General features: G+C 38.1%; 1 protein-coding gene across 1 annotated transcript; it reads right to left on the bottom strand.

Moving 5' to 3' along the window:
* Positions 1-2625: 2625 nt before the first annotated feature.
* Positions 2626-10618, bottom strand: swi5 (SWI5 homologous recombination repair protein). Its single transcript, XM_067574861.1, has 5 exons — positions 10389-10618; positions 9447-9495; positions 9239-9342; positions 8880-8974; positions 2626-3254 (listed from the first exon to the last, which is right to left on the bottom strand). The coding sequence occupies exons 1-5, from the start codon at positions 10484-10486 to the stop codon at positions 3190-3192; spliced, it is 411 nt and encodes a 136-aa protein (XP_067430962.1). The 5' UTR covers positions 10487-10618; the 3' UTR covers positions 2626-3189.
* Between the last annotated feature and the right edge of the window lie 640 nt (positions 10619-11258).

The raw sequence follows: 11258 nt of genomic DNA, 5'->3' as shown, positions 1-11258 counted from the left end.
TTAGTTTAACCTTTAGATGGTTCTGTGGAGACAGGCAGGAAACTGTAAACGAGCCTGACAGTTGCCTAATATCCTTTTGTCCTCCACTATGTTTTTTTTTTAAAAAGTGGGTGGGTTTAACAAGAGAGAACTTCAGGGGGAGGTTACCACAGAGATATGTCATATTTTGGGTTGAATTCAATGGACAGGCCTGTTATAAAAGTGGAGTCTGATAAACGAAATACATCATTTTTTTAAGTTACACTTTCACTTTCATAAAATGCATTTACTTAACCGTTTCATTCCACACAATTAATACTATAACTTTGACGTATCTGTATACCTCTTTTGACTTTTCAGATAACACTTTAAGTCCTCCTATTTAGCATTTACAAGCAATACATAAACATTTAATAAATGGTTTATAAGACACTAGTTTAATTTAGTTCTAAGCAGATGTAAGTTTATTAATACATGTCAGTAACTCCTCGCTGTTGGCACCCATAAGTGACGGCTGTTGTATAAACAGATAATGGATGACACTATAGTAAAACACAGTTGTAATACTATAAACTATGTTTTCATAGCAGAAGTTATAATTGTTATAATGAATACTGTACATTAAAGGCATACTATGCAGGATTTTCTTAAAAACAATGTAGACTCATACAAAAATAATCCCTCTCAATCATCACTTATGACCCACTAGAAGTGTGTGGTAGTGTATGTATCTACAGAGACTCTGTCCTCTGCCTGTATTTCCATATTATTTTGCTGTGTTCGGGACGTTTCTGGGCGTCAACCTTTGGACAGTGGGTATGTAGTCCCCAGCCAATAACAGCATGCAGGGTGTGAGGTTGGGACTCCATAAAAATGTAGCGACCAGATTACATTGTCTCTCTCTCCTCTGCTCTCTGTCTGTGTCTGTTTGAGCAAGGGCAGGACTGAGCTACATACACACACAGAGCAGAGGCCACAGCAGACAGGGTGAAGCTCTGCATTCACATAAAATCCAACAATGCTTTAAAATAACATTTTATTTATCTGATTCACTACTTTGTTCTCGCTACTGCCACTCCCTCTCTTCATTCACTCTTTAGCTCGCTTGACCACTGCCCTCTCTGCTCTCTCTCTCGCTCTGGTGCTGTTGGGCCGAGGAGGAGGGGCCAACTTTGAATGTTGTGTTTACAAACACCAACCGACAATCCCACATAGTATGCCTTTAATAAACACTTAGAAATGTCCTCATATCTGCTTATAGCAGTATCATATAAGCCATTTATTAAATGTTTATATACTGCTTATAGATGCTAAATATGGGTACTTAACCAGTTTTCCTAGTGGAATTAGAGGTGACATAGCAAATAGGAACATACTGGTCTGCGTGCCTCATTTATAATAATAATAATAATAATAATAATAATAATACATTTAATTAGTACCGCAGTTTTTATTCATAGTGAACTCAACTCGAAGTGCTACAGTATTAATAACACAGAACAAGCAACAAAGAGAATAATAAAGAGTTAAGATTAAAAAGCCTTCCTGAATAGAAAGGTTTTTAGACCTTTTAAAAAAAAAAAAAAAAAAAAAAAAAAAAAAGTCTAGGGTCTGTGCTGCCCTCAAATGGTTAGGAAGGCTGTTTCACAAGCATGGTGCAGTAGAGCAAAAGGCTCGATCTCCCATGCTATGGAACTTCTGAAGGTTTGGGTGGAGGTTTGTGGTGTGATCAGTTCCTGTAGATAGGGAGCCGCATATCCGTTGAAACCAGAATTGATGTTACATGTTTGTGTTTTTGCACTCTCATCAGATCCTGGCAGCACTGCTCTGAATGTACTGTGACTTCTGGATGCAAGGGATCCCTGTGAAGAGCACACTGCAGTAGTCCAGTCTTGAAAGAGATAAAGGCCGAGACAGGTTTCTCTGCATCTGACAGGGTTAGAGAGGGGTGAAGTTATGTGGAATTATGTGTAGGTGGAGAGATGTTTTTGGAATTGTAGAAAAAGGTTTTGCATAGATGTCTTATATAGTCACCAAAAGTCAGCTGAGGGTCAAACACCCAGATTAGTGACTGAGGAGGAAAGGGGGGTGTCATGGCTGTCAAAGGTGAGATGAGGTATAAAGTGAGCTTCAGTTTTGTTGCTGTTTAACTGGAGGAAATTTGTGTTCATCCAGTCCTTTGTCTCCTCAAGACAGGTGCTGAGACATGACATGGCTGCAGAAGGGCTTGGAGCAGTTTTGATGTACAGCTGGGTATCATCAGCATAGCAATGAAAAGACATCTCATGTCTGCTGATGACACGTCCACGAGGGAGAATCTAGAGGGTAAACGGGATGGGGCCGAGAACCGACCCCTACGGAACAGCACAGGTGACGGGGAGCGATCTAGACCTGCATCCTCCCAGTGAGACATACTCAGTCCTACCAGAAATGTAGGAGTAAAACCACTAAGTGCAGAGTCTGACAGACCAATTCTGGTGTGGAGGCGCTCTAAGAGGATAGTGTGATCCACTGTGTCAAATGTAGCACTCAGGTCAAGGAGAATCAGGAGTGAAGGGGACCATGTATCAGCTGCCATCAGCAGGTCATTCACAACCCTGAGTAGACCTGTTTCAGTGCTGTGTGCTGAATGAAAACCTGACTGAATTTTTTCAAATTTATGACATTTTATTGTCAGTGTACAAAGCATAATATACTAGGAACTAATATATTTCATGTTACACTTTCATTTGTCCCTTTTTCTGTAAATAACATACCAATATAAGCTCAAACGTCAACACAAAACACCAAAGTTGGGAGTGTCTCAATAGCATTTATATTCTTGTACAACCGAGGTGAGCTAGAGAGAAATCATATAAACATTTCTTTTTCTTTCACAGCCTTTAGTCAACCATTTGAGTAGATGGTATGACATCATGCCTGCCTGCTGGGCCGACAGCCATGATATCATTCTCTTTTCATGCTTATTGCCACTATTCAAATCTCTCTCTGTAAAGAGGTGAAAACAGGATCACTGAGAACATGGGCAAACCTATCTGTAAATGAGCCAGTAGTGACTGGCTGAGGTTAAGACCGTTCCTCCAGGCACATCTTTAGTGCGAATCCACCCTCATGTCAAAGTTCTTTGGTGTTTTCTTTATGCCTCTCTCGCCTTGGGAACCATTCTCATCACTGTACTTTCATACTTTTTTCCCAGTCTTTTTTTTTTTTTCAGTCTTCCAGTTCCAGACCAAAGTGGCTGTAGAGATCTCGTGTGGTGGTCCCCCTCAGAGCAGCTGCAAGACATAGCAAAGTAGGGGTTAGGGCCCCTTCAGCAGATTACAGGGTCAACTCCCTCTAGTCTTCTTTTCAAACAATCTACAAAACACTGAACAGACCAACATCACAGTACTAAACAAATGAATGACTTTAAACACAAGGCTTGTACTTGGTGAAAAGATTTTACACAGTAACTTTAACCACTATTAAAAACTAAACCAGACCTTTTGTCATATCCATCTCCATTGTTTTCATTGTCACAATGCAACTAAGAATATAAAATCAGCTTTTTAAAAAGTTTTTCCCATAAACTTAACATCAGTTTATATAAATTCTAGCATATCTGACAAATTACGCCCACTAGCTTGATCTCTGGCTCTTTTGCATCATACAGAATCAAGCCATGCTGAGTTGTGCCAGGCTGAGCCTGATACAGAGACCAGTTGGCTTGTACAGTGTTGTGTAGGAAACACATGTATATACAGGGCTGACAAAGCCGTAGCATTTCTAGTATGTTAATGCGCAGTCAGCGGTTTTATTATCAGTTCATGTGTGGACTATTTAGATCAATAATTTGTCTATCATAATATAAAAAGTAATGACACAAACCCATCACAATTGATCACAACTAAAACTGATATCTTAATTTTTTTTTTTTTTAACTCTATTTGACCAACAGTTAGAGACACAAAATATTAAAACATACAGTAAGTAATGTGAAGCAGACAGTAGAGAAGAGGGAGAAATTGTGGTATTTTTTTCTTGATAAAGAAATTAGATAAATAACAGATTATCAAAACTGCAAATTACATTTTATTCTAAACAATTATTTCAATGTTATCTGGCTAGATTGAGAAATTTTGAATCAAGAACTTAGATTTACACTCCGTCTTTCTCTCACTCATATACTGTATATCTTCACTTGGTCTTCTTACTGGCCTTGATAATAATAAGCAATAACTGAGCCCTCAAGTGATGAAACTGTTTCTCTTATATGTTATGCACATTATTCTCATTCCGTGAGGGTATGTACATGCAGTGCTGTTGGCAGGGGGGTTTGAAGGCCTGGAGCTACAGAGACGTTCATTGTTTTGATGTGGTTTAGTCAATCATCTCCTCCTGCGGGGCAACGCTCAAGACTTTGTTGCATTACAAAGTTTTGTACATATTTTCTTTCACTGACATTTCATGCGATTTCAGTTTAGAAAGTACTGTACTTAAATAATATGCTAACTTCAGACTTAACTGTTGAATGAATTTTGAATGAAAATTTCTCAAAACGGAAAAATGTAAATAAATCCAGGAATAACACTGTTGACTACAAGCAAAGGAATCTTTCAAGAGCAAATGACAATAATCAACAACTTCTGACCAAAGCTGGTGGAATGAGGAAAGAATGAGGAACGAATACTTCCACTGTGTATACAAAAGACAGTATGTTTGTTTTTCATGTTTGTTCATTTTATTGCCAAATCCACAAAATCAACCTAAATCAGTCTAATTCTTATTTTGCCATTTCAACAATACGATTGATCATATTGACAGACTATCAATAACGATGGCAAACTCTGTTTCAGGGTAAATTTTCATTTCAGCTCATCTTAATTTTTTTTTTTTTTTTTAGCAAGAAACACAGCGGAGTAATGAAAAACACTGCCAGCTGTGGGCCTGACACAGTTTAGAAACTGTTTTCCAGCAGGTTTCCTGCTGTCCCACAGTGAGGACAAAGAGCAATAAAATTAAATACAATTTCTCATTTGTAAAACTCAGAGGTTATATAAATAGCTGTGAACTGGTCAAAATTTGAGTATTTGAATGACTAGAAAGTCAGAATGGACATTTCTTAGGAGACATGACAATGACCTTAACCCTGACCAACAGACAGACAGACAGACAGACATGGCGAGAGACAAAAGGACATTGTCTTTAGAGGGTACTGCAGGGCATCTCCTCTTGTCTCCTCTCACTTTACAGCCTGCCCACCCATCTCCTCCCTCTCAGAAAAACAGCATACAGTACAATACACAGCAACTCAGTGTTCAAGTGTAGACTCTTTGTGAAAGTGTGTGTTTGAGAGAAAGTGTGAGAGAGCGAGCAGGAAGAGAGAAAGAGAGGACGATGTGTGTTTGTATTTGACAGTGTGTGTAAGTGTGTGTGTGTCTTGTATGACAGACGGAGATTGTGACCGTGTATGTGTGTAAGTGATGTGAAAGACTGCCATTGTGTCAGAGGGGAAACGCCATCTCTATTCACTAAGAGGTCATTATCATCCTGACTTTCCACTGTCAGGATGATAATCTGAGAGATGTTAAAGACATAGCGAGCTTTTACGTCACAGTTTCATCTAAAATGAGAGTTTTTCTTAATGGAGTAACATAGAAGTGGGTAAGAAGTGATATTAGAGCATCGAGATGTGTTGGTCCTAAAAATAAATAAAAACCGACTGAAATCAACAATAATGGTATAACATAAAATGTGACAAAGATAAGTAGACTAAATTGATGTCCATATTTTATTCGACACCACACACACAAGCATGTGCATATAAAAGTAGGTGAAAAGTCATGTTTGTTATGACACACACACACAGACCATAATGTGACTTGGCTGTGATTCACCAAAACTTTCTTAACAGTGTGAAAGGCTTGAACTTCTCCACACTTCCTCAACCTTATGCACACAAACATTTATTGTAAAGATGCACACATTTACAACAGTTATTCACTAATCGTAGCCTATTTCCTCATACTGGTTTGCTCCCAGTACATGTGTCACTATTTTACTGATTTACAAAGTACTATGTAGTGTCATGGGAATTATGTTAAAAGTTGTAGGAAGGAAGTGAAATTCCAACATGACTTTTGATCTCTCTGAGAAAGGAAAGTGAGGGGGTTTGCTATGTTGTAGTGGCTGGTTTCAGATCAATGATTTGAGTAAGGAGATTACTAAACATAGCATTGCAATTTAAGAAAAAAGTGTCATCAAATGAAATATGGCAACAATGCTAATATATGACTAGACACAGAAAATTAGGGACTTTAAGTGGCTTCTTGTAATTTAAGTTGGATGATATGATGAATCATGTAACCCAGCTGGCTCAAATAACACTTCAGACAAAGACATTTTTCTGTAAAGCCTGATGGGATTCAGTGTTTTATAGGCAGGCCAATGCAATCTAATGCAAACATAACCAGTGCTGTACAATTAAATACAATATAAAGTTGAATGCGAGAATTGGCTTGGCTTTTGATCCAAATTAGTCTTGGTAGAGACACCACTCTGTTGCCCTCTGATGGCCAGCTGTAGAACAACTTGAATCTCAACAAACAAATTTTAATATCAGTGTTTCTCCTATACAGTATTTATTCTGCAGCGGCACACCACTGCTGCAAAATTATGAGCGCCGCTGCTAAAATTTCACATGATCATTAATATCAATGGGTTACTAATGATTTTCACTCACACACAGAGCGAGCACGATAACACTCATTATTGTGAAATAGTTTTGAGTCATTGACTAGTGCATCAAATCCCAGAATCCTCCGTCTCCTCATTCTTCAAAGGACATCTATGTGTAGCGTAGCTCCGTTAAAGAATAGGGGGAGCGTGTAATGTGTGAGCTTCGCGAGTGTGTGGTTGAGCGAGCGGCAGAAAAGTGAAGGTGAATGCGAGCGGAGCAGAGGAAAAGGTTAGCGATAAGTTGTCAGTCTGGCAGTAAATGTACAGTACAGGCTACAGTGTGTCATTTGATAAATGCTGCAGCTTCTCAAGACCAAGAGAAGTCTCGTCTATTGTCTCTCAAACTGCTGGAAAAATGAAATCAACCTAGGGGAAACACTGAATATGTTGTAATGTAACAAAGACACATTTTCAACTTCAGTTCACATTATTCATACAGGCTACAGCTGCAGTACCTTATCATATAAAATACATGATCAGTAAACATTTTTTGCTTTTATTAACAATATTGGTTAAAAATAACTTTTCACTAAGGATAAGGGCAATAATCCTAGTTTTGGCAGCAATATCAGGTTTTGGAAATATGATCTCATTCATTTTCCACACTGAGAGTCATATTATTTTAATGCTGTACAGCAGAGTTCCTAAAAACTACTAGACTGTGACAACATCTGTATATTAGAGCTGCGATGACTAGTCGATTATTAATCTCCACTCAGTCTGATGCCACCGTGACCCGGTCCCTGATAAGCGGTGAAAAATGGATGAATGGATGCATTATCGTTTTAGTCATTTTTAAAGTAAAAATGCAAATTATTTGCTGGTTTCAGCTTCTCAAATGTGATGATTTAATGACTGTCTTGACTGTCAAACATGATGATAATCTGATTTCCTTTGGGTTTTGAGCTGTTGGCCAAACAAAACAAGACATTTGAAGACGCCACCTTTGACTCTGGGAAATTATAACAGGCGTTCTTCACAATTTACAAACATTTTACAGACAAAATAATTAATCGATTAATTGATAATGAAAATAATTGTTAGTTACAGCCCTATTGTATGTGATAATAAATCTTATTTTGTCTATTTATATTACTCTGAGTCATTTAAGTAGTTTTTAAGGATGTGATCACAGATCAGGATGTGATCTTTAAATAGCTTACATTCTTTGGTCCAAATAACACCAGAGAAAAACATATTGTTGTATGTCTCATCCAGTCTGTTCAGGGTTCACACTGCCTTATTATGAATGAGCCAAGAGGTGCAAACATGAGTCATATAGACAGACTGACAACTCATTCAGTTTTGGTCAGCTGTCATCTTGCAACACTCTTATTTTTGGTGTGGAGAGCTCAAGAGGAAATAGTTGAGAATCATTCGTAACTGCATCAAGACTTTATCTGTCACGGATACAAAAAAAAGGCAAAAGCTAAAAAGGAGAGGAAGCATCCTATAAATGGCTGCCACGATAAGAGGACAAGTCGAGTATTATATGTAAACTATGGTTGCTTCACATTGCTTTCATACCATTCATTTTCTACACCTCAGGCCACTTAGAGGAAAAATTAAACTCATTCCCACAGCCTCCATGTGACTGTGCACTAGTGTTAGAATGACATTGTATTGATCTAATCAAAAGAACTGGGTTAAAGGAGTGGAAGTTCGCAGTTAGGGTTGGATGAATCACACCGAAACAGCTAGGAATGAAAATTGATTAAGAAACACTACACTATGTGTAAGCTTTAGTAAATTCCCACCATGCAAAGTCGCTGTGACCGCAGCAACCTTGACTGATCAAAAGCTGTGCATGTTTAGGATCCAGATTAGTGCAAAAAAAAGCTGGTTGGTGAACAACCTTTATTGGTGATCAGTGCTGTAGAGAATGTGCACAAGGGCTAACACATTAAAAACCATTAATCACTATTATATTACTTTATCACTTTCCAGAATCTATCATCGAACCTGTCATTCTTTTTACAGCTCAGTTCATTCAGTTTAAATTGAAATTCTGATATGTTTAGAGGTCTAACTCATTTAATTTCTACTGTATATGGTAGAAAAGAGAGGCCTTAATATTCACCTGTGTATAGATTTGTTGTTGAATGTGGAACTTAATATTAAAGTGCACTTTTAAATGCCACTAAATATGATTGATCTCCAGTCTATATAAGCATTTCTCTTACCGATACGGCCCAGGAGTGACTGTCCAATGTCTTTGATGTCATTGTATTCATGCAGCATATCAATATGATGCTCCAGCTCCTCCACTCTGTAGCCCCTGGAGAAACACAACTGGTCTCACACAAAAGCAGATATGTGCAAATGCTCATATACAGTACAACACACACATACTAAATTATAAACATCTCAAAAAGAGGCAAATAACAGTAATACTGACAAAACTATGGGGCTCATCACTAGTGATTCATTGTCCCCTAATCCTAAACTGAATCATCAACACTACATGCTTAACCTCAACCCATACCACTGGACCTCAAAGACAGAAATACAGAAAGACAAACACACACACAGCTGTACTCACTCAGCCTCCAGCTGTGCTATCTCTGTGTCCAGCTTCTCTCGACTCCTCTCTAGCTCTGCCACCTCCTCCTCAGGGCTAACTTTAGCAATCTCTGTTACTTGAAGCTGTCAAGTGCAAAACAGACAGCCATGATATCGTAATGTTCATGTGGCACTACATACAGGATTAATGTGTATGTGTTACAGATAGAGAGGGGGGGTGTACTTACGGGTGATTTGAAGTTGGAGTGTACTTTCTTAAACTTTGAGAATGGAGTTCTAGGGAGAGAAAAGTGGGGAAACTATTGTTGAAGGCATGACATGTTTCACTTGATGAGAAATGTTTAAAGACACTAAAGTGTCTGTGTGTGCTAGGGCTGCAATGATTAGCTGGTAAATTGATTAGTCAATTGACAGAAAACTCATTGGCAGCTATTTTGATAATCGATAAACCATTTAAGACATTTTTCAAGCAAAATTTCCCACTTCCAGCATCTGGGTTGAGAGGATTTGAAGCGTTTCTTTATCTTATGTGATAGTGAACAGAATATCTTTAGGTTTTGGGCTGTTGGTGAAACAAAATAACCAATCTGAAGATGTCACCTTGGGCTTCAGGAAACTGTGATGGACATTTTTCTCTATTTTCTGACATTTGAATAGATGAAATGATTAATCGAGAATGTAATGGTCAGATTAATCGATAATGAAAATTATCGTTAGTTACATCCCTAGTGTGAATATTAAAAGAAAACAACAACAGGGTTACAACAAGAGTGCACATTTCCTGCATTGGCATTGAGAAATTCTCCAACTAGTTGCAACAAACAAATCACATCATTTATGTTTTAAGTTAATTTAATTACAGCTCCTGCAAACACACAGTTGAAGTCTCCGTCAGTGTCCTAGCCATGGCTAAATAATAATTAGTGCAATCAACCAAGGATTACTCAGATGCTGTTGTGTTCGCACTGCATTCACATTCACGCAACTTGAGCAGAATAAATGGAAAGAGGAAACTCGACTTGGAGGTGAAAAGGTAGGTGATTTGTTTTGTTGATGCAAAGACTGAAGACATAAGCTGAAAAAGTGGGTAATAACAGTTTGTGATCATCGGCCAGGAAACAAGAAATGCATTAATATTTAAGCTAGCTTAACTGTTCAGTTAGCGTTACCTTTTCAGTGCTCCTTTCTTCAAGCTATTCACGTCCGGCGTCGAAGCTAGACAATTACTTGGACTACGGTGGGGTTCAGCGGGCTGCTCTGTGTTCATATTTCCTTCAACTTTAATGAATAGTGCGTGTGTTAGTGTTAGTTTGGTGCATTAAGTACAGCATTTGAACACAGAGAAAAGTAGGAAGTTTGCAGTTCGCGGCGGATGGTAAACAGTCTCACACTGAAACGTGATTGGTTCTTGAAAGCGAGAGGCAGGACTTGGGTACATTTTGGTAACCGTGGTAACAGCCGTGTGACTGGCGATTTTGATTCACAACTGCTCCTCTCGTCTCGACGTGGGAGTTTTTGGAGATTATGAGGCATTTGCTTATTAGATGTTTCTCAAAATATTAATAATTATTATGGCTTTATTTTGGTTTTTACATGTGATACTCTGCACATGGGTTGAATATAAAACGTAGGGGAGAACGGGGTAAATAGAGCCAGTGGGTAAAATGAGCCACCCACTTTATCTAGGTAACCATAAGCAAAAGTAATTATGTGATCACAAATTAAGAAAGAATAGTTCACATTACTCAATCTATCTTGGACTCAAGCACATGGAGAGAGTGGTCAGCAAAACAGAGCAAAAAAAAAAAAAAAAGATTTTTGTCATGCCAAGTGAATTCATCATGTCACTAAAGTTATGTCACTGTAGTTACTACATTTTCTGTAGCTTCGGAGTAGGTAGTATGCACTTTTTGATCTAATAGGTCATTCAAACAATGATATAAATACACTGTAAATAGGAGTCAAGGTCCTAGAAAGTGAGTAACGGTATTTTGACAACAAAATTGATTAAAGTCGCAACATAAAAAATTATAGAATCT

Source organism: Thunnus thynnus, chromosome 19, assembly GCF_963924715.1.
Source record: "Thunnus thynnus chromosome 19, fThuThy2.1, whole genome shotgun sequence".
NCBI lineage: Eukaryota > Metazoa > Chordata > Actinopteri > Scombriformes > Scombridae > Thunnus > Thunnus thynnus.
This window is presented reverse-complemented; position numbering and strand designations above follow the sequence as displayed.